Source organism: Cloeon dipterum, chromosome 1 (genome assembly GCF_949628265.1).
Source record: "Cloeon dipterum chromosome 1, ieCloDipt1.1, whole genome shotgun sequence".
Lineage (NCBI taxonomy): Eukaryota > Metazoa > Arthropoda > Insecta > Ephemeroptera > Baetidae > Cloeon > Cloeon dipterum.
The window spans coordinates 1,813,529-1,835,209 of record NC_088786.1 but is presented as its reverse complement, the minus strand read 5'-3'; the positions used below and the strand labels follow the sequence as shown (position 1 = coordinate 1,835,209).

The 21,681-nt window shown below is 45.1% G+C and overlaps 5 protein-coding genes across 13 annotated transcripts in view; 3 read left to right on the top strand and 2 right to left on the bottom strand.

Moving 5' to 3' along the window:
• The window catches only part of Fak (protein tyrosine kinase 2 Fak), a 33,343-nt gene extending 24,264 nt beyond the window's left edge, over nucleotides 1-9,079 (top strand). For 3 of the 8 annotated variants that reach the window (XM_065476884.1, XM_065476883.1, XM_065476879.1), the window contains 18 exons: nucleotides 2,991-3,195; nucleotides 3,247-3,378; nucleotides 3,429-3,560; nucleotides 3,620-3,772; nucleotides 3,828-4,016; nucleotides 4,071-4,148; nucleotides 4,204-4,447; nucleotides 4,519-4,557; nucleotides 4,629-4,784; nucleotides 4,841-5,026; nucleotides 5,087-5,494; nucleotides 5,549-5,753; nucleotides 6,129-6,573; nucleotides 7,054-7,182; nucleotides 7,237-7,531; nucleotides 7,587-7,711; nucleotides 7,764-7,870; nucleotides 8,172-9,079. In XM_065476884.1, coding sequence (XP_065332956.1) covers nucleotides 3,010-3,195; nucleotides 3,247-3,378; nucleotides 3,429-3,560; nucleotides 3,620-3,772; nucleotides 3,828-4,016; nucleotides 4,071-4,148; nucleotides 4,204-4,447; nucleotides 4,519-4,557; nucleotides 4,629-4,784; nucleotides 4,841-5,026; nucleotides 5,087-5,494; nucleotides 5,549-5,753; nucleotides 6,129-6,573; nucleotides 7,054-7,182; nucleotides 7,237-7,531; nucleotides 7,587-7,711; nucleotides 7,764-7,870; nucleotides 8,172-8,370 — 3,408 coding nt within the window. In that variant the 5' untranslated portion in view covers nucleotides 2,991-3,009 and the 3' untranslated portion in view covers nucleotides 8,371-9,079. Of the gene's footprint in view, nucleotides 1-2,795; nucleotides 2,815-2,990; nucleotides 3,196-3,246; nucleotides 3,379-3,428; nucleotides 3,561-3,619; nucleotides 3,773-3,827; nucleotides 4,017-4,070; nucleotides 4,149-4,203; nucleotides 4,448-4,518; nucleotides 4,558-4,628; nucleotides 4,785-4,840; nucleotides 5,027-5,086; nucleotides 5,495-5,548; nucleotides 5,754-6,128; nucleotides 6,625-6,678; nucleotides 7,030-7,053; nucleotides 7,183-7,236; nucleotides 7,532-7,586; nucleotides 7,712-7,763; nucleotides 7,871-8,171 lie in introns of those variants that run through there. The other 5 variants (XM_065476885.1, XM_065476880.1, XM_065476882.1 and 2 more) reach the window with 5 other exon arrangements.
• Nucleotides 8,934-9,854, bottom strand: LOC135934871 (uncharacterized). The gene is made up of 3 exons (XM_065476887.1): nucleotides 9,713-9,854; nucleotides 9,490-9,646; nucleotides 8,934-9,433 (listed from the first exon to the last, which is right to left on the bottom strand). The coding sequence occupies exons 1-3, from the start codon at nucleotides 9,789-9,791 to the stop codon at nucleotides 9,067-9,069; spliced, it is 603 nt and encodes a 200-aa protein (XP_065332959.1). The 5' UTR covers nucleotides 9,792-9,854; the 3' UTR covers nucleotides 8,934-9,066.
• A 66-nt stretch (nucleotides 9,855-9,920) lies between these two features.
• RpS7 (ribosomal protein S7) lies at nucleotides 9,921-11,463 on the top strand. 2 transcript variants are annotated; one of them, XM_065478930.1, is made up of 4 exons: nucleotides 9,921-10,035; nucleotides 10,485-10,837; nucleotides 10,961-11,111; nucleotides 11,353-11,463. In XM_065478930.1, the coding sequence occupies exons 2-4, from the start codon at nucleotides 10,485-10,487 to the stop codon at nucleotides 11,428-11,430; spliced, it is 582 nt and encodes a 193-aa protein (XP_065335002.1). In that variant the 5' UTR covers nucleotides 9,921-10,035; the 3' UTR covers nucleotides 11,431-11,463. The 2 variants fall into 2 exon arrangements, with proteins under 2 accessions (XP_065335002.1, XP_065334197.1); XM_065478125.1 differs by having other exon boundaries at nucleotides 10,003-10,115.
• An 8-nt stretch (nucleotides 11,464-11,471) lies between these two features.
• Nucleotides 11,472-17,375, bottom strand: PAN2 (PAN2-PAN3 deadenylation complex catalytic subunit PAN2). Its single transcript, XM_065475673.1, has 17 exons — nucleotides 17,124-17,375; nucleotides 16,865-17,055; nucleotides 16,641-16,810; nucleotides 16,463-16,583; nucleotides 15,722-16,407; nucleotides 15,568-15,664; nucleotides 15,198-15,434; nucleotides 14,743-14,985; nucleotides 14,493-14,691; nucleotides 14,257-14,439; nucleotides 14,034-14,203; nucleotides 13,800-13,983; nucleotides 12,908-13,223; nucleotides 12,634-12,854; nucleotides 12,202-12,553; nucleotides 12,037-12,146; nucleotides 11,472-11,819 (listed from the first exon to the last, which is right to left on the bottom strand). The coding sequence occupies exons 1-17, from the start codon at nucleotides 17,179-17,181 to the stop codon at nucleotides 11,650-11,652; spliced, it is 3,708 nt and encodes a 1,235-aa protein (XP_065331745.1). The 5' UTR covers nucleotides 17,182-17,375; the 3' UTR covers nucleotides 11,472-11,649.
• A 107-nt stretch (nucleotides 17,376-17,482) lies between these two features.
• LOC135934616 (PAX3- and PAX7-binding protein 1) lies at nucleotides 17,483-21,577 on the top strand. Its single transcript, XM_065476911.1, has 15 exons — nucleotides 17,483-17,725; nucleotides 17,847-17,997; nucleotides 18,064-18,390; nucleotides 18,447-18,546; nucleotides 18,603-18,775; nucleotides 18,833-18,921; nucleotides 18,971-19,161; nucleotides 19,455-19,644; nucleotides 19,930-20,053; nucleotides 20,110-20,316; nucleotides 20,372-20,571; nucleotides 20,626-20,782; nucleotides 20,842-21,236; nucleotides 21,293-21,414; nucleotides 21,467-21,577. The coding sequence occupies exons 1-15, from the start codon at nucleotides 17,681-17,683 to the stop codon at nucleotides 21,552-21,554; spliced, it is 2,559 nt and encodes an 852-aa protein (XP_065332983.1). The 5' UTR covers nucleotides 17,483-17,680; the 3' UTR covers nucleotides 21,555-21,577.
• Nucleotides 21,578-21,681: the final 104 nt, after the last annotated feature.

The window sequence follows — 21,681 nt, the reverse complement described above, 5'->3', positions numbered from 1 at the left end:
CTCACGGCACCACTAAAGTGCAACTAGGCAAATTTCACGTCTTATCCTCTTTTAAAATCTAATATTGAGAAGTGAAACCCTGGCGCCTGCGAGTAAGAGTATCCCTCGGCGTCGAGGGAGAAGAGGAAATTTGGCCTTGGCAAGTGTTGCTCGCTCTCAAGCGAGAGAAGTGCTGAATGAATGCAAAAAAGTGCGTGCGTGCCGCGTTGGCCGACACCGAGTGAGTCAGGTTACGTACTTTATTCTTGTGGTGCAAACAGAGCATCTTCTCTTTTCGCCCGCACGCAGCCAAAATGCGAGGCTGGAAACCGCACTATGCCCTGTAAAAAATGTGACTCGTGATTTACGACGCGAATCCAATTTTTTATAGCTTCCGACAACTCCTGAAACGACTAATTCGGTCTGATGCATGTTTTAAACGTTTTTGTTCAGTCGAGATTTAATATTTTTAAGTTAAATTATCTCTCCTTCACAGAGCAGGACGATTTATAATGCTGATTGTGACTCGCACTCGAATATTACGTCTGTCCAGGTTGTAAATTCGTGTGGTCTGCTGCCGTTGGTCGTTTGCGCTCCAAGACTCGCTCTATTTATGGGGTGTTTAATTTCACGTGCATGTAGCAATCAATTTATTCGGCATTAACGCCCGTTGTAATTTATTTTAATACGTTTTCAAACACGTCGCATCGCGCGAGTGGCTTAAAACGCCGCTAATATGGCAACTGGCTGGAAAGGAACTGAAGCCGCGCGCGGCTTCGCGACAATAAAATCCAACGATTCGGCGCCGCCCAAATCCACTCTTATTCGCGCTGAATGCTAACAAGGGAGAAGTGTAAACAAACGCAGCGAGCCAAAAATAAAATAAAAAAAGAATACAATATAATCAGAAGTAGAGAAAAGCGAGATGCTGGAGAGCAGATATCGCGCGACGAAAAAGTGACTCATGCATATTAAACGACTTGTTTTCGATTTTGGCATTGAACTTGGCGGCCGCGCACTCACCGTCACCGACAGCTGGGCTCGTGGTGGGCTTATTTATTGGGTTTCGCTGTTTATTTGGCCCTAGATGAAAGCGATTTTTGTTTGCGTGGTGCCAAAAGCACAATATTTAACTCGGTTGTTTATTTGTTTGGCATTGTTTGTCTGCGCAGAAATCCAAATGGCCGAAATTAATTAGAGAAAACGCTTTTTTACGCTTAAACGCCTCTCATGCCAAAAAATCATTTTTTCGCCAAAGTAAAAAGATTTATGGTAAAATAGAAGTCGTTTTTTTATTTTCTCGCTAGATCCGAGCGTTCTTCTCCCTCTTGATGATGAGCATAATCCAACTTGATCCGTTGGGATCAACCTAGGGGTATAAACTCAATTTTAATCATCTCTTCGTGCCGAATGCAGTGTAAGCCGGTTTAATTGCATTGCGGCAAATCCGCCCAGATGAGGCTTTTCCCTTTGGGCCAGCTTGATTTGCATAAGAAATTCGGAGTACAAGCCGCTGCGCTCAGACGAGAACGAAACAGACACGGTTCCGCGGCGCTCGCTTAATTCAAATATATTTATAGCCACTCGCGACTCCACGAGGCGGACATTAACCGTAAACACTTCTTTTCGGGGAGCCCAGACTTTTTCTCACAAACCAGCCCTTTCACGCCTCGTTTGTTTAGCCAGCGGCTGCCTGCATCAATTTCACCATTGCCACCTTTCCAAACAGAAAAAGCAGAGCACTGTTTAATTTTGAAATATTAGTTTTTTTTTACTAACTCTTAAAAGCTCGAGTTTGTAGACAGCAAATCCAAATTGCCCACAATATTTCAAGAGCACTTGTCTTGATGAAATTCCTTCAGTGAGCGTGGAGTTTCCAGGAATTTGTGCAACCCCTTCTAATTTCAATTTTATATTGCCACCGCCGGGGTTATTTGTTGGAAGACGTCGTCTGCGTGGCGGCTCAAAATAAAAGCACGAGAGAGCTATCTAATGGGAAATTCCCTGTTCTGTTCTCTTCGCGCAGCATTTTTGCCCCTTTGTTCGACGCCATCTCTCTTTCTCTCCTGCCGATTGCAGCTTTTTCTTTTATATTGTTAAAACAATTAAACCGTCCATACGGACGGACGTCTGTGGGAAGGGACGCAGGTGTGAGTGGCGAAAGCAATTGTTGAGTGCTCGACCGTGTCTCAGTACTTGCAGCTGAAGGCGTGCTGCTCTATATTTTCACACGAGAAAATGCTGAAAACAACATCCAGCAAAGGCGGAAATTTCAAAATTACAAAGCGACTTTACTGAAATATGAAAGAAACGTGTTTTTCCTCAAGTCAACGGGCAATTTGAATCAAATGCGAGCATAAAGCTCAAATCGTCACGATTAATAATTATTGAAATCGGAGCAGTGTTTTAAAAAAATAATAAATTTAAAATCTTAAGATCTCTCATTCCACTCGTTTGCGTTTTTTTAAAGCTCTCTCGACGATGACTCTTATTCCCCCGTTTCCTGTTTTCGCACGGATATTTTATTAAATCGCATTACAGCTGTAATTAGCGCGGCGGTCAAGCACGTGGAGTGCGTGTTTGGGGGCGAGACTGAAAAGAGCACGCGTCACTTTATATTACGCGAAGGGGTGCGCTGCTCTCTCTGTCTACTAGGGGTGGCTGCGCGGAGGGGATGCGGGGTGGAGACACCCTCTTGCAAGCAGCCGCACAATCGATTTTATTCGGCGCACGGAGCGTGCTTTCGCTTTTCACTCGCGCGCCCATCTGTTTTCGCGACATCAGGGCTTCCCACCTTCTCGAGACGTTCAACCTGCATTTGCGATTCGAACCGTGGTATTCCCCTTTATTGCGACTTTTGTTTCGGGTTCTGGCCGAATGGCTAAAGCATGATCGATCAAACCTTTAGTGATAATTGCCGATTTGACCAAATTATTTGGCGCGCAGAAGGTCGAGCTCGCCCGGGGCCCCGCCGCACTCAAGGTCTGATTCGCGAATCTCTCGTGTTGCAGAAATGAAGGGTCAACGAGGATGAGTTCTCCGGAAGGAGCGCGGCCGGGCACCCCGCCCGTGGCGCCGCCGTCCCCCGCCGCCCCCTCGTCGCCCAGCCTGTCCGCGAGGGTGGCCAGCCCGGACAGGGACAAGGGCACCCTCAAGGTGCACCTGCCCAACGGCGGCTTCAACGTCGTCAAGTTCGACGAGAATATCGACGTCAAGGTGAGTTCTGTCTCTAGCTGTCGATGGACATCGCCAAATGGGTGTTTGCAGGGCATCATTTCGCTCGTGACCAACAGACTGGCAAACGGGAGGCGCGCTTTCGAGCATCTGTACGCGATGAGGCTCAAGCATGCCCCCACGGGAAAGATTTACTGGCTGCACCAAGACACAACAATGCACCAGGTGAGAGACCTCCGTAGGTCAACCTGCCAGTTCTCATGCTCTTTTCCCAGGTGCAAGAAAAGTACGAACGGAGGCATCCGACCTCGGAGTGGAGGTACGAACTGCGAGTTAGGTACCTGCCCAAGAAAATGTCCGACCTGTGGGAGCAAGACAAAGTCACCTTCAACTACTACTACGATCAAGTAAATTTCGTACATTTTGAGCCAAACGGACTTCATTCACAAGCGCCAAATCTCGACAGGTTCGCAACGATTACTTGTCAGCAGACCTTCCAACTACCCTGGATCACGAGGTGGCTGTTCAACTGGGCTGCTTGCACATGAGGTACTACTTCAGCAACATGACAAACATGTCGTTGGAAAAGAAAGTCAATCTGGAGTATTTAGAAAGAGAGGTTTGTTATTAATTTGAAAGAGGAAACTGGAAATTAAAAATAATTCAATTTTTAGGTTGGGTTCAGCAAATTCATCCCACGGTCAGTGCTGAAAACTGCCAAGCCAAAGGCTCTACGTAAATCCATCCAGCATTACTTCAAAAAGTATGCCAGCTTGAGCGAAGAAAGTCTCCTCTTCCAGTTCTTCGACCTGCTCAGGGGAATATACCGATTTGACGAAGAAAAATTTAGCTGTGATCTTGGGGTCAGAGAAAGCTCCAGTTTTTTTTAGAAATTCAATTAATGATTTGAATTTTAGACTGGGTGGTCCATTCCCGTTGAATTGGTGATCGGGCCTGATCTGGGAATCAGCTACATGTCGCACAGAAACGCAGATGTAAGTTTTTATCTCGTATTTTTGGCCATTTTTTTATTACCTTCCCCTTTGAAAGCAGCACGTCGGAGGACTTCAACCAGTTCGAATGGCTGATTTTGAGAAAGTGCTCAACATTCAGACTCTAGTCTCGGACTGCAGCACCCACTGCAAGGGAGTCGTGCAGCTCAGGGTGGCCGGAGCAACTGAATTTCTCACCATGACTTTGGCAAGCTTAAACGAGGCTGAGAGTCTGGCCGATCTAATCGACGGCTACTGCCGGCTGCACAATCCGTCTGGGCCGTCTCTGTGGACTAGAAAAGGTCAGTGTTTCCCTTCTACTCTCTCTTTAAACTCAATAATAACGCTTCTACACGCATTTTGCTAACAAAAGATGCCAAATGGGAAAATTATCCATGCCCATGCGCGAAAGGTAAATTTTTTGCCACGCCTCTGAATGAATTTTATTTGAATGGTTTATTTGAAAACTTTTTGAATTTCCAGAGCGTGAAAGACTAAAGTCGAAAGAAAGTGAGAGCAAGGCTGGCAGCAACAGCACCAGCAGTAGTGGGTCAGACCTGAAGAACAAAACCGGCACAATTCTCTCTGAAGATTACGCTGAGGTTGTGGACGAAGAAGGAGACTACTCCACCCCTTCGAGTAGGAGTCCATTCCTTCAAAAAATTAACAAACTAAACCTGCTGGTAATCTTTCAGCTCGAAACTACGAACTGCAGAGGGACATGATCGACCTGGGAGAAATCATCGGGGAGGGCCAATTCGGGGACGTCCACAAGGGCATCTACAGGGGCAGGGACGGGAAAGCTCAAGTGGCTGTGGCAGTCAAGACTTGCAAGGCTGACGCTGATTTGGCGACCGCTGAAAAGTTTCTTGAAGAAGCTTGTAAGTAGAGCCCCCTCGTGATTGCAGCTGAGTTTTTTGCTGAACGATTTCCCCCCTTAGATATCATGCAGCAGTTTGATCACCCTCACATAATCAAGTTGATTGGAGTGTGCTCTGAGAGTCCAATATGGATCGTAATGGAGTTGGCCAAGTTTGGCGAGATGAGAGCGTACCTGCTGAGCAACAAGAGCCGCCTGGACCTGGCCACCCTGCTGCGCTACTCGTTTCAGCTTAGCACAGCTCTTTCGTACCTCGAGTCAAAGAAATTCGTGCACAGGGACATTGCCGCTCGCAACGTGCTCGTGTCCAGCCACAGCTGCGTAAAACTGGCCGATTTCGGCCTCAGCAGGTGGGTGGAAGACCAAAGCTACTACAAGGCATCGAAGGGCAAGCTGCCCATCAAGTGGATGGCGCCCGAGTCGATCAATTTTAGGAGATTTACCACCGCTAGTGACGTGTGGATGTTTGGTTTGTTGCGCACCCTGATTGATTGTATTTTCGCTTAATGAAACCCTTTAACAGGTGTGTGCATGTGGGAGATTCTGATGCTCGGCGTGAAGCCCTTCCAGGGCGTCAAGAACAACGACGTGATTGGCAAAATCGAAAATGGTGAGAGACTCGCCCTGCCTGCTGATTGCCCTCCGAGACTGTACAGCCTGATGTCCCAGTGCTGGTCTTACGAGCCCAGCAAGAGACCCACCTTCAAAGAAATCAGAGAAGTGTTGAAGTAGGCATCTGTCAATTTATTATCCAATTATTCTCAGTAAAGAAACGGTTGAACACCTTTTGCGAGTTTTGGCACGCCCTTTGCAGGCCAGGGGCGGGGTTATCCTCTGAGCCAAAATTTGTGGCACTTGCAAACTGTAGTTTTTAAGGCCTTGTGGGTCGAACGGCGCCGTTTCTGTCACCAATCGACGCCTCACAATGGGGCGCGGTTCGTCCGCCCGTGTGCGGTTTTCCAAAAAGTTAAAATTTTCAAAAATTTGATCCATTTCAAGTAAAGGTAAAAAGGATATTATTGCTTAAATAGTCAATGCTTGTTAAGTCACTAGCAAGAAAATCGCCGGTATTGAAAATATAATATGTTGACTTTGCCCCACAGTGAAATACTGCTTGACGAACAACACCAAAAAGAGGAAACGATGCGGCGGGAGAACCGCCGGGTGCAGGCCATGTCGTGGGGCTCGTCCGGCTCGGACGACCCCGCGCCGCCCAAGCCGTCGCGCTTCCCGAACGAGCCCGGCTACAACACGCCTCCGCAGCTGCCTCCGGTCGTGTCCTCGTACATAGTGGCGCAGAACCCGGACGTGCTGATGCAGCTGATGAGGGAGAACGAGGGTCGGGTGCTCAACCCGGCCGCCTACACCACGCCCGCCTCGGCCTTCAACACTTTAGCGGTAGATTTCGTGGGCGGCGCCGCCTCCCCTTCCACCACATCCACTTTGTCCTCGACCTCAGAGGACATTCCCCCTCCCCCGTCAGAAAGCGCTGGCTACGAGTCACAGCCCTACGGCGGGCCAATTTACGGTGACCCCATTTCCGAGCAGGTTGGCCACAAACTCGCGTCTTTTGTGTGGTGCACGAAGCCTGCGATTCATGTAACGCATGATTTTGATGAAATTATCATCATTTTATTTTCTTCCGTGTTGCAGATATCCGTGTTTTGCACTTTTGCATGGAGTAAACCGTTTCTTTTGCAATCAAATTCGGCGTTAAACTGTTGTCAATGAAAAATGACTGAACGCAGTTGTAAATTAATCTCTTTTGCACATGCATGAATTTTGTAAACTAGTGTTTTTAAAAAGTACAGTTTCTAGTTAATTTGTTTTGCTAGTTCAATTTTCATCCTCGCTCTAATTCAATTAATGAATGTCGAATTAATTTGTATTCTGAAAAGATTGAGTGTGAATTGAGGCCCTTTGAACTTTTTTCCTAGGATTCCAGCTCGTATCTTAAATAATGTTGATAGTGACGCACGTTTTTATTTAAATGCAGCGACATATTATTTATCTCTTCCTACCTTTCAGGGTACCATCGCAGACGTGCCTCCACCAGAAGAAGACCTGCAACTGTTAGAGCTGGAAGCTCGCTTGCGAAGGCAGCAGAAGGAATCTGAGGAAGACAGCAAGTGGCTGCAGGAGGAGGAACATAACATGGTTCGTGTAGCCAAAGCATTTTTACCACTTTAATGACGAATAACTGTGATTCAGAAGAAAAGACTGTCGATCGCGACGAGTTTGAGTGATCGGTCGGACACGGACTCTGCAGCCGAGGCGTCGTGTTCGCCTCTCAACTCGCTGGGGCACAGCAAGTCTCCGCAGAGTGGAACGCACAGCAGGTCCCTGGACCGGTCATCGACTCCACTGAGCAACGGATCAACTGACGACAGGATGATGGGGGTCAAAAAAGTCGAGTCAAACCCCACTGCAGACCTCGACCGGTCGTCGGACAAGGTTTACGAATGCACAACTCAAGTCGTCCGAGCAGTCATGGCGCTTTCGCAAGGTGAAATTATTTTTTGCTTTCATTCAAACTTGACTTGACTGGATGTGATCTGTAGGAGTGCAATCCGGTTTGGTGTCTCAATACTTGGAATTGGTGCGCACGGTTGGAATCGATCTGCGCTCACTGTTGTCCAGTGTCGACATATTGGTGGCTGTCTTTCCCACCGCCGCTCACAAAGAGGTAAATGAGTTCGAAGCAATTGAACCAAGTCTTTAATCGGTTCTCTTTCCAGGTTGAAATGGCGCACAAAGTGCTCAGCAAAGACATGGCAGAGTTGGTGAACACCATGAAACTGGCGCAGAATTATAGCACAACGACCATGGATGCAGAATACAGAAAGTAAGCAATTTTAGAAACCAATTGTGTTCTCATTCAGCAGCCAGTGGTTTATTTCGATTTTAATGATTTTAGACTCAATCCTTTCAACTTATCATGTAATATCATTTTTTAAATAAAAAATCTCTATTATTCCAATTTAAAAATCAAAAGTATACGGTGGCGCCACCTGTTGGCGGCTTTGAACGCTGAGGACTTCCGCAACCAATGAATTGGAGAGTCCTGAATAATCAATTATTTGCCTAAAAATAAGCCTCGGCGTCTGTAGGTACCCCCGCACTAATAAATTTTTCCTGATTTGCAGAGGAATGCTGTCTGCAGCTCATGTTTTGGCCATGGACGCGAAAAACCTGCTGGACGTGATCGACTCGATTCGGCTGCGGTTTCCCGAAGTGAACGCCTTCATTTGCTCGAACGGCATCTGCGGTGGCGAGAGCTCGGATGCGGCCGCGTGTGGATTGGTACAGCAGTTACCGCAACCGCAGGCCGCTCCGCCGAGTTAACCCTCTGGCCCGTAGGGTGCTAGCTAGCCTTTTGTTCCTCTTGAGCAGATTTTTTGCACGGTGCAGCAAAAGTCGACCGACCGACCATAAATCAACCAATAGGCTAGTCATTGTTCTCTTGCAAACCACTGATTTAGAAGTTTTTAAGACTGCGAGACGCTAGCAGAAAACCCAAATCACACACTGTATAACAATGGAGCTTTTTGCAAAATCTACTTTCGGAAGATTAACATTCCCATTGATTGCTTCTTGAATGTATTTTAAAATAGAGGGCCTTTGTTGTTGGTCACTATTTGGTTCAATCTCCAGACCGCGTTTCCCTCGAGTTAAAATGTATTCATTCCGTCGGTACCGGCATCACAATCAATCTCGCCCTCGCAACAACTCAAAAAGGTGTTGATTTATAGAGGTGGAACCTAGTCATGCATTTATTGCACTTCTCACTGCACACTTTTTACCATAATCCATTTTGCTATTTTTTTGTAATAATTTTCCACGATCAGACAGTCAGTACTATGGAAGCTCTTAACTTCAGTTGTTAACCAGAGGGAAATAATTAGGCGTATATTTACCACTTGCACGACTTTTAATTCTACCTTCGTTTTTAAATCTTCGATATTGATCACGATAGTGGTGCAGCCAAACAACTTGAAATTGTATTATATGTAAAATTGAACATTGTGGATAAATAAAATATCATTGCGACAAACTTTGTAGTTTCAATGTGAATGCGAGGCTTTCATGGTGCCTTCCTGGGATGACTTCGCCAGGCTTGCGACACAGAGGCCCAGAGTCACCCTCCTTTTGCAGCACCCACTCTACACTCACAGCAGCCTCCTTGGCTTTTGTGGCTTCGTCAGCCTCTTCTGGCTCACCTGCCAATTTTCTTTTCTTCACTTTAAATTGTTTCCTTTTTTCACTTCTTGGAGAAACTGCTAGTTCTGTATATTCATTTTGGTCTGGCGAGAGAAAAACGAGACTCGAAGAAAGCAGTCTCACGCCAAAATCATTACTCTCCTCTTTCCTTGCCACTCTTTTGATTACATCGCCTTCTTTGATTTGCCTGCAAATGAAATGGTGAGTGAAAAAACTCCTTTGAATAAAATTCCCTCCATGTACTTTTCTAAAAATGCACTAAGCTGCTTAGCAAGGTATTTTTGGTTGTCTTCCGACACCACAGGTGCCTGGTATTGAGCTTTTGTCCGAACGGAAACACTTTTCTGAACACGGTTTGAGGGAGGAAGATTTTCTTCTACTCCGGACAGATGATTTTTCACTGAAAAACAAATCAATTACCAATTACTCTCATTACACATCTATAATATGTATGATCAAAACTAACCTGATTCAATTGTAAACCCAGGTGCAAGTGCATCACGTAAATTTAAATTTTCTTCTTCATCGCTACTGCTGTCAGACATTGCGAAAACGAAATTTTTAATCTGGATTAAAGAAATTATTACCGCTTCAGCTGTTTATTGATGGTAAACAAGGCATAGGCAGCACCAGGCAGCACCACGCCCACTTATCCAGTGCAAGTAGTGCCACCTATTTTCTTCCGTAGCAAGGCCAACAATGTTTTAGTACCCGATTCTGACACTTGTGGCGTACGGTAACATTTCATTGTGGGATGTCGTTCTGAGCCTTTTACACGCGGGGAGCAAGGTGTGTATTTTTCTTGTGTCGCGCACTCGGAATTTCGCAGATATTTCTGATACTATTCCCTAAATTCAGCTAATATACTCGTAAGTGTCTCTCGCAGTTCTTTCATCGTGGATTCGGACCATATTTGGGTCTGATGGTTGGGCCGGACGGGAGATGATTGGGGATAAAACTTCGGGCACGATATGGAGCATGTTAGCTACGTGTGATCAGTTATAAAATTTGTTCACATTTTGTTCCGAAAAGTGGCTGAAGCTCGATGTAACCTGCATCGCACTTACCCACCCATATATTTAATTGCCCTTTATATTCAAATTTGTGATATTTCGGCGTCTTGCAGTCAAAATTTTGTTGTAAACAATCGAGAGCGGGACATGTTGACAACCCACTAGCCGCCGTTCGGCACCCAAGCACAATATCGTTTTGAGTCAATGTTCATTAATGTTTCGCAGATGTTGACCTCCGGCGCTAAAATCGTGAAAACTGGCGGCTCCGAGCCCGATGCCTTCGAGGGCCAGATCTCGCAAGCCCTGCTTGAACTGGAAATGAACTCTGACCTGAAGGCTCAGCTGAAGGAGCTGCACATTACCAAGGCTAAGGAGATCGAGCTCAGTGGCAAGAAATCCATCATCATCTATGTGCCGGTGCCGCAGCTGAAGCAATTCCAGAAAATCCAAACCCGGCTTGTTAGGGAGTTGGAAAAGAAGTTCTCTGGCAATCATGTGGTGTTCGTCGCAGAGAGGAAAATTCTGCCAAAGCCCACAAGAAAGACCAGAACGAAGAACAAGCAGAAGAGGCCCCGCAGGTCTGTTTCTAACCTGACTGATAGACATTCACTTTCTACTTTTGTTATTATTTCCAAATTAAAAGCGTTGAACTTGATTGTTTTGCTTTGATTATTGTTATTGAAACTGACGTTTGATTTCAGCCGTACTTTGACTGCCGTGTACGACGCCATTCTGGAAGACCTTGTTTTCCCTGCTGAAATTGTTGGCAAGAGGATCCGAGTGAGGCTGGATGGCTCTCAGTTAACTAAGGTCCACCTTGACAAGACCCAACAGACGAATATCGAACACAAGGTAAATTTTGAGCTGGAGTTAATTTTTTTTGCACGCCCAAGTATTGTGAGAGTCGTTTTGCTAGCTCGACACAATTCCACAGCTGTGCTAAACTAACAGGTTGACATCCCCAAGTTTTGCAACCCTAGCAATGCTTGTGCGTACTTACAACCGATACTAATTATTATCAGTTTGCTATTTAATGCAGTGTGGAGTGAGGCGTTTTACTGATTTACTGACTGAAAATTTGAATTTGTTTCAGGTGGAAACGTTCTCAGGGGTTTACAAGAAGTTGACCGGCAGAGAAGTCAGCTTCGAATTCCCCGAACCCTATCTGTAAACTTTGGTTGGAATAAACTTCATTAATAAAACACTCCAACGCTGTCTGATTTAAAATAATTTCATGTTTATTTTTACGCTCTTCAATTCTCATTGATAAAAAGGTCTCGAAACAGACATAACATGACTAAAAGTAAAAGCTTGAAAAATAAAGGCAAAAAAGCTTCAAAAAATTGTTAAGTATAAACAAGTGTTGAGCAAATCACAGAATTATATTATTTCACTCGGTGCCTGGCACTTTCCATTGCATTCGCTTGCCTGTAGCGTAGAGTTCCTTCAGCGCTGCAGCCACCCCTCCAGAAGCCTCCAGTTTCTTGTAGTGGTGGTAAAGCTGCAAAGCGGTTTTGGCGTCCTCGGTTGAGTCGTGCGTCACCGACTGAATCTTCGTGTCTGCCGGAAATAAAAATAAATTAGTAAAACGATATTATAACTATGCAGAGGTCTTGGCCAGCCTCTGGGGAAAAAGGGTCAAAAATTAAAATGCGCAGAACAAAAAATGTCTTCCCATTAAGCATTTTCAAATTTCTCGTTTAAATAATGTCAGCTGCTACCTTAAATCTCGCGGCTGAGACCTCTATTTACGTATAATGTACAGAGCGAATCTTACTCAAAAAATGCCAAGCCAGAAACTTGAGTGAAACCATTCGGTGATGAGGCAAGTGAAAAAGGTGTACAGTGTCTATCACCTGCTCCGAGGGAACCACCAGGTTGATCACCCTGAAAGTGTGTTTGTCAGGAATCACCTTGAGAAGATTATTGAGCCGAGACGAACCTGAAATCATTTTTCAAGCCGTGTCCGACGAATTTGACTCCAATGTCAACCAGAAAGCGAAGCTTCTGGTAGGTCGACTTGAGGGTGGTGAGATGCTTCGAGCTGAAGTTGGCGTCCAGGTCGCCAGGCTTGATTCCAGAAAACTTGGTCAGGTAGTCGACTACTTGTTCCGAGGTGGATATGTAGTCATCAATGAAGGGCTCTCCCACCTGAGGACCCTGGCCCCTGATGCAGGTTATGCGGGCGACCGACATGTGCGAAGGTTTGATCGTGTTGGTCTTTCCATCACTGCGCAGTTCAGATTCTTCCTGGTTCAGGGTCACGAATTCGGCGTCCATCGCAACAAGATCACCTGAGGACCAAGAATGCTATTTAAGCAGCTCGCAAAAAAAAATAAAATGGCCAGGAATCAGCAAACAGGAGAAATTTTACCTTGAGATGGCATCTCTTCTGCAGAGAGTGGAGTGAAGGTGATCATTTTGCGGCCGCTCTGTGCCAGGTTGTTATCTTCGCGGAAAACGTCGAGGGTGATCGGATTCTGGATTACCGGTTCCGGCTGACTTTTCAGTTCTTTGCTGATCCAGTAGAGGACGCAGGGTATCTTCCAGTCCAAGCTAAACCAAACGGCCTCTTGTGCCTGCACGGGAGTGATGCTGTGGAGATGAAAAATTGAGATGAGGTAACTCGGCAGCAGTGGCAGGGTTACCTGAAGTCGTTGAATATGTACCACTGACTCACTGGGGAGCCCAACGACCTCTCGTGGTATCTGGGCCCAACGTTGATCAACGAGACCAGGTTCTTCTTGTCCGGATTCGCAGGGTCATTTACGTAGCAGACGACTGCGTGCAAATCGTACTCGATGTGCTGGCTGCTGGGGAAGGGCACGTTGTCCGCCTCCTCACCGCTTTCGCTTTTCTTTCTGATGAACAGTTGACCATTGTCGCCAACGTCAGCCTGAATGTGCAGTGGCAACCAGGCGTTGTTGTAGTACAGGTGACTGTTACTCACTGGCGTCGCAGATTCTGCAAAAACGGAAATAGATTTTCAGCAGAGTTGCAAAAATCCCGCATTTTTTTAAAAAAAATGCAGTAGTGGTAAAAAGCTTCAATTGTAACCAATTTGTTGCAGGCAATGTTTTCACCTCAGTTTTCAATAATTTTCTCTACTTGAAAAATTGCCAGATATTTTTTTAAAAATTTAGGCAACAAATAGCAATTTAAATGAACCACTCAGCACAGTAGTGGAAATTTTGACCACTCCGACCGGAAATTTAAGATTTAGAATTTTCACAGGGGATATATGGAATACATTAATTTCTTGCATTTCTTGCACAAGAAAATGGTAAAAAGTAAATATTGAGTGTTAAAAAACTGGATGGTACGAAAATGCAACCCTGATTTTCAGGGCATTCCCACAGACACGCAGGCCAGTAACTGAAAATTGGAAAACGTGAATTTAAGTTACAACAGACACCAAGTAGCTTCGCACAAATTAATTCACTCGTTTCTTTCTTTAAAAATTAGGGACAGCTCTGTTGATGCCTAACCAACTGACTCGTTTATAAAACCAGGCTTGTTTAGATTTAAAATTTTAATCACCACCAGCTCGTCCAGCGTGTTTGAACCTGCAGCCAGCACGCATGCACTTGTCTCCGTATCTGCAAGGTTTTCCTGACGATGGAGGGCCCGCGACCGGTGCTGGCGAATCGTCTTTTAAGCTCTGTGCACCTTCCTGAGCCTTTTGAACCAGATAGTCCATTTGAATTTGCCAGAATTCCTTGTCCTGGACCGACAACCGATTAAATCGAGCAGCTGCACTGAATATCAGCTTACGTTCGGACTGTCGATGCCACAATTCAGGGCCAGGATTGGTGGCAGCTTGGAAATTTTTCGTGAATGTTTAGTGGGCATGAAATTGTTGCAGACTTCACACCAAGTTTTGATGACCTGCACTCGACCAAGACTTTTGGTCAGCACATCGCAGAAGCTCATCTGAGCTTTGACTGCAAAAAATCCAACTTAAAATTGGATTAAATGAGCACGCCAGCAAAGAAACCTTCACTCATGTCTGGATACGTGAGGTTCCACAACAGCTGAGTCGTCTCCTTGGACCCTTCCCTGCCGCACTTGATGCACTTGTGCTGGCTCGTCTGTCGAGTGCTAAAAATGTTTGACAACTCGTTCTCTGCGACAGGAGACACTGGTCTGCTTTCTTGACTCTCTTGTGGAATTTCAGCAGCTGGAATTTGGAAAGTAATTAATTCAGCTTTTTGATTTGTTGGTCTGCAAAACCTTCGATGGTTTCCTCCTTGTAGTTTCTGCTGTTGCGCACCCCAGATCCCATGATGCTTGGAAAATCCTTTTCCTGGTACACAAAAGGGGCCGTTATCGGGCCTTGAAATTCAGCTCTGGCCGACTCCAAGTAGTTTTCACACTTTTTAGCGTCTAAAATCTCAAAATGGATTTGATGCAGGATGAATCGATTGAAATTCTGAAATAAAATTAATTGTACCAGTGAGCCACTGCCTTAGAACGAAATTACTTGGATCAGAAGCGGAAGATTAGCATTCATTTTGGAATTATTTTCATCGGAGAGAATAAGACCGAGCGCAGACGCCTCAGGAATGGTTCTGAAAGCCCTCAGAAAGTTGCTGGCTTGGCACGGGAATCCTTGTGAGCGATCCACCATGAAGTAGAGGAAACCGAGTTCGCAGGCCAAACAGAACTCACGCTGGCACAGATGAGATTCAAGTGCGGCACGCACTGTGTCTGTGTAGTACAGCAGCTGCAAAAGAGATTGAAATTGTAAAACATCGAAATACCGCAAGGTAAAAAGGGTAAAAAATTAAAACACGCAGGAGAAAAAATGTCATCAGCAGGCACTATCAAACTTGACGCTTAAAATATGGCAGCCGCCGTTGCCAGGCACAAAATTCGGCCAGCTGCCTAAAATCTCGCGGCTGGGATTGATAGTTTTTGAGTAATTGACGTGTTTACCTGAAGCATTGCGTTGCAGTAAGAATTTGGGAGCATCGCTTCAAGACCCGAAAATCCAGTCTTGTTGTAGTAATCAAAATCAAAGTCGTCCACGCCCATTTTGGAGTATTTCACCTCGATTTTCCTGTACTTTTTGGGTATGGCAACAAACGAGCCATCATCCTTGCTATTCGACGCATCTGACCCGTACATTTTCTTCATGCCCTTGGGACCGCTCTTCCAAGGCTTGTACGCTACCTAAAATCACAAAAATGCTGATTAAAACGCTACTTGACGATAAAAAAAAACATTGAAAGACCTCTTTCTTTAGCTAGAACTGAAAATGACACGTTGGAGAATTTTAATCTCTTATTTAATATTAGAGACGAACCTGATTTCTTCTAAAGACGCCAGGATTTGGTGCGTAGCCAATATTTCCAACCATTTTTAGGTTCTTTAGCGTGAATGGATCGATTGGAGGGGTGGGCCTTCAAAGAAAAAATCAGAGAGTAACAGAACAAGGATCAAAGCCCGTCAAAAAGCACCTGTACACCTTCCTTAGGAGTTTTTCTGGCCAGTCTGAGGCGAGGCGACCCTGACAATACGGCATTGGAATGGAAGACAGAGGCGTAATCGCGTCATTGATGCCAAAGGCAGGCAGAGTTTCCACGGCGTCAGCAAATGTGGTGTTGCTCGAGAAGTTGTTAAAAATGGCCTCTGGCTGAGACGAAAAAACGTGAATAGTGCCATCATTGTCGCCAAAAGCCATGCATTGGCAGTTGGACGAGACGTCGAAGGTCAAACACATGGCGCCGACAGAATTGGTGTGGTACAGACAGATATCTGGCTCATCAAGGGCCACAGTGTCTATCAGCTGGAATTGCCCCACTGCAGACACGACCGCAAGTCTGGATGAAAAGGTCGGCAGAAATCGGAGCAGCAAAGGGTCGACTAAAACTTGCATTGGCGAGATGGCTCTCATCATGCGCAGGTCGTAGACCATCAACAAGCGATCGACCGCCATTCCATCAGACCTCGCTGAGAAGCCGCAGGTGACGAGCAGGTTTTCGTGCACGTCAAAATCAGACAGGCTTCCAGTGTGGGCCTCGAGGCTGTGCTCGAGGTGCAACGACCTGGGGTCTCTCAGTTCCACGACGCCCAAAGGGTTTCCTGTGCATAAGTAGCGTCCGTGCCTCCGGATAATTGCGCAGCCATTCTCACCAACACCCACCTAGAAGAGCAGATCTGGTGTTGCTCCAGAAGGTTTTTTGTGAGAGATTTCATACCACTCCGGTCTCGGCAGCTCGAGTTATGTCAAACAGGATCAACTTGCTTTGATGGCCTCCCATGACCATCGTGGATGGTGCCATTTGAAGCATGCACTGCATTTCCATCATGTTGTCGGAGCTAGCAAGAGATTTTTAATTCGAGACCTAGCTCTCATTCCTAATGCCATCAACTTGCCTGTGAGTAAATACTGGAATCCCTCTTCTTTGCTGGCACCGCAGCGTGCTTTGAGTGAGGGCTAGAACACCCTCTTCAAATGTTGATATTTGTCGGACGTCCTGGTTCGAGTGCACTTGAAATGACGTGTACTTCTGCATTCCAGGGCCGTAGTAAGAAGTAACATGTCCCTGTTGAACAAATTTTCAGGAATAAGAGAAGAGATCATAAAAAATATTGCAAACCCCTTGATTTCCCATCCACAAGAGTTGTTCTTGAAGATCAAAGGCGACGGCTGATACACCAAATCTGTCACCTCCATCGGCCAAAAATGTGTGAATTTCTTGGAACTCGGCATCGTTGTAAGCTTCTTCATAATTTTCAGCTGTCAGAGGATATTCGCCTTCTTCAAAATTCCCAGCGTCATCCCCATACACTGCGAAAATGTTGAAATAATTACATAAACCATCCAGGGGAGATCCAGCTATATCATAGTCTACATACTTAAGAGTTCAGACTGGCCTGGTACAGTCGCTTTAAACGGCGGCACAGTAAAGTCCATTATCAATAAAGAATCTCAAACCCTCAAACCAAACCATTAATTAAAAATAGCTAAGATCAACAAAGGGATAAAATCTTGAAGACGAAAAATAAATTATGCTAGTTTGCGAAAGACGCCAGTTGTGTTAAATTCTTAAATGTTTGTTTTCGAGATTGTGATTGTTTTCATGCTAAAATCAGCAGGAGGTATCAGCACGGCACGTAAAGGGGCGTGGTATGATCATTGAGTAGTATGCTTACGCTACTACGCGATCATTGGTTGTGCCGTTGTGGTTGGTACGTGTGTGTGTGTGTGTGTGTGTGTGTTCTTTGCGAGAAGTGCATCCCAAACAAAGATGGCTTCGCCTCAGCTTTATAGGAAAGTCTGTTTTCTGTTTGGCTAGAGTTAAATCTGTTTTTGTAAAACATACACTGCATGAGTGAGCCCGAAACGGTGCCACTCGTAGCACACCATCAATTGTTGAGTAATTTTATTGACGATCGACGATCAAATCAGCAAAATGTTCAAGAAGCCCCAAAAGAAAAATCTCCGCCAGAGAGTTGAAGTAAGTAAAAGATTTGAGAATGTTTATCTCGCTTTAAAAAATATCACAACAAAAAACGAGGAGTATTTACATTAAATTGCTCAGTGCGCATCACAGACTGAAATGCATCTTAATTTTGCAGGATGATAGAGAAATAGATGAGCCTATGGAGGTCGACGTGGTTGACGTATCAATTGTGAAAAAAGAAAAGAAAAAGAAGAAAGACGACGAAGACAAATCGAAAACACAGAAAACCACCACCCTACTTAGTTTTGATGAGGATTTGCATGATGGTAAAAGGCTTCTCAGTCTAGTTCCTGAAAAATTATCAACTACATCATTGACGTTTTTGCTTTCAGATGAAGGAGAAGTTTTTCAAGTTCGTAAGTCATCTCAAAGTCGAAAGTTGCAAAGGCAAATGGACAAAGAGAGAAAGAAGAGAAAAGAGAAAGAAAAGCTCAATTCTAACGGCACTAGCTCTGTGAAAGTAAAAGAAGAACCTAAAACCCCAGATGAAGATCTTCCTGTCATTAAGCAAATTCCTCTCAAGAAAGAAAAGCCTATTATCCTAAGCGGACGGGAAGCCGAGTTTGCCGTGGAAAGGTCTGAAAGTGAAGAGGAGGAAGCGGAGGACTCGAGCTGCATTAAATTCAGCAAACCAAAGCAGTTGCATGACGCGCTTCAAAGTATAGTTTACTAGCGTTGCATATGTTTAAGTTGTCTATGAAATTTGTGTGTTTAGGAGGCTGTATTCCTGACGCAGCCATGATCCATGCTGCCCGAAAGTCAAGACAGAAAGCAAGAGAGCTAGGAGATATTATCCCGTTGGACGAGAAAAAATCGTCAGTAACTTATGAAAGTGCATCAACGCGAATTAAATTTCTTTTCGAATGTCTAGCGATGGTGCAAACTCCAGACTGATCAGGGAGGATGAGGAGGATCACGATGCCAGTGACGATGAACACGGCGAAGTTTCCAGAGGGGAGAGCAAAAGGATTGATTTCACAGTGGACACAACTGCCAGGGACCAAGAGCGAAGGCGAGAAGTTTTCTTGGCAGCACAAGAGCAAGGTAGTCTCGAAAAATCGTTACATTTCGTATCATTCACCATTATTTGATCATGTTCAGAGCCTAGCGAGCAACACAGTGACTTGGATGACGACGAAGTTGAAAACTGGGAAGCTCAGCAAATCCGAAAAGCAGTTTCAGGAGCTCAGGTAAGAACTCGAGACTGATTTTTATTTTCACTGATGGCATTGTTCACAGTTGGCAGCTGCTCATCAAGAGGCAATCCACCAACAAGGCATTTTCCAGCAGCAGATTCAGCAGCAGCAGCAGCAACACACGCCAACGCTGTCCCTGAACGAAACGCCAGCTGCCGAACAAGTTTTGGCGCAAATGCAAGCCAAAGCTGAAGCTCACACACCGGAAGAATTGTGTCGTCTTCTCCGCGACAGGTCTGATAAAGAAGCGCTTTTGACTATGGCCCAGGCTGCAGCGTTAATTACTTCCGACAACTCCACAATGCAGTTGTTGTCTCAACAATTTATCTCACTGAGTCGCGTTTCGGCTCAATCCATCAGTGATCATTCCCAAATATAAATGTTTGGATGTCGAGCACATACATTTTAAAAAATTGCATGAGTGTGTTACGCTTAGTGACATCGGTTAAAGCAGGAATTGGTCCACTAAAATCTCCACCAACTTGACCCTTTGTTGACATTAAGCATTGAATTCTTCCCGTTAACAGGTTGTCCTCGCTGAAAGAAACGCAGCGACGGCACAATGCTGAGCGAGGAAACCTGTTGCTCGAGATGGACGACATGGTCAGAAACACGGAGCAAATGCACCTCGGCGGGCCTGAGCGCTCACACCGCTATCAGTTCTACCAAAATTTGCGTGGGTATGTCACAGACTTGGTAGAATGCTTTGACGAGAAGGTGGGTCTCATTTTACACTTGTTGTTAATTAGCTGGGGGTCCTCGCAAAGTGCCTTGTTTTCGGAATGCACAGTATTGACGCAATTGTCTCAAAACGATTCACTCAATATTGTGGAACGCACTGTGAAATTGGCACGGGGCCGGTGCTCTTTTCGCTATCGTTGCAATTATTATCTATTTAATTCTATTTCAGCTGCTTCCCTTTTTTCTCTCTCTCTCTCTCTTTCTCTCTCGCCATAAAACCTGTTTCGCAGGACGCAGCATCAATGATGTATCCATTTTCAGATGCCAATCGTAGACCAGCTGGAGCAGAGGTTTGCCAATGTGCTCAAGAGGAAGTCGAGCTTCCTTGTCCAGCGCAGGAGACAAGATGTAATGGACCAAGCGACAGAAGAAGCCGCCAAGACCAGTGAGTGGCCGTCTGAATTTGTCTAATTAATAGATGAAAATTTACGAGTTTTGTAGGGTCGGTGATCATTGAGCAAGACGAGAATCGTGTTACGAGGGCCGCTGAAAGAGAAGGTCGCAGACTTCGAAGGCGCAAAGTGCGAGAAGCAGCGAAACCTGCCACAGACACGATCAACTCTATTAATTTGGTGCGCCACTATGAAGGATTGTCGTCTGACGATGAGCAGCCGTCTGATGATTTACTTGCTTACAAAAAGGAAATCGGTGAGATGCCTATTTTTATAAATTAATAACAAACTAATAAATTGTGTGTGACCAGAACAAGTGAAAAATGAGGCCGAAAATGTGTTTGAGGATGTTGAGGAAGAGTTCCATCACCTTGACTTAATCATGAAGCATTTTGAGGAGTGGAAAACCTACGATTTTGACTCGTACAAAGAGGCATATGTAAATTTGAGTCTGCCTAAAATATTTTCTCCGCTGGTTCGGCTAACAATGCTTACGTGGAATCCTTTAGAGGTAAAAATTCGAATTTTTGCTTAATAATTTCTCTAAATGTCTGCCTTTTTTCAGGAAAACACTGTCGACTTTGAAAGAACGTCCTGGTTTCAAGCAATGGTTGCTTACAGCGTCAGAGCTTTCACAGAAAACTTGGAAAGCTTAAAAAGTGATCCTGATTTCAACTTAATTCCGCTCGTGATAGAAACAGCAGTCTTGCCGCGTCTAGCAAGTATGGAAGGATACTTTTACAATTTTCAACATCATACAACACGTTTGGCACGATTTCAGGAATCATAAAAGACGCATGGGATCCATGCTCCTCGTCTCAAACCCAAAGGCTGACCTTGACTCTGAGAAAAATCCTGACAGAATATCCAAAACTGGCAACAAGAGGTCGGATTTCCAAATCAGTTCTGCCAGAGGTTGTCAAGAAGATGAAAGAGGCCATCGACAATGACGTCTTCATTCCAATTAACCCGTCAAAGACCACTCCAGGCAATGGACACTTCCCCCAGAGACAGTTTTGGGCGGCATACAAGCTGCTCAAGAATGTGCTTGCGTGGCGAGGCGTCATAGGAGATTCAAACCTGCAGGATATTTGCATGGGCGCCTTGCTCGGAAGATACCTTCTAGCCGCCCTCAGGACGTGCGAACCCATGGACGCTCTTGAGAAGAGTAGACACGTACGCTTTTTTCCTATTATTTCTAGTCTTTAATTGGTGACTGATTATTTGTTTAGTTGCTGGCTGCGATGCCCAGGTCGTGGTTGACCAGAGAACCACAGTTTGTTCAGCTGCAGATGTTTTCTACTCAAGTCACAAACATTGTGAAGGCAATTGACGTGACAACGCCTGGTGGAAGGTGAATTTAAAGATTTACTTTGCACATTTAAGTCTAAATTTCATGTCACTAGGGATGCCATGATGGAGGCGCTGGTCATACTTAAATCTCTAGGAGCCAAGAGCACTGCAGATGAACTTGGCAAAATTTACTTGGAATAAATTTTTTTACATAAAAACTAAAACCTCTATTTTCTATTCAAATCAATTATTTAGGAAGTATTGCATCTGCTTGCCACATTTTTGTTAGATTTTACTCTAGCAATTTTATTCAAGCATTAATTTCGTT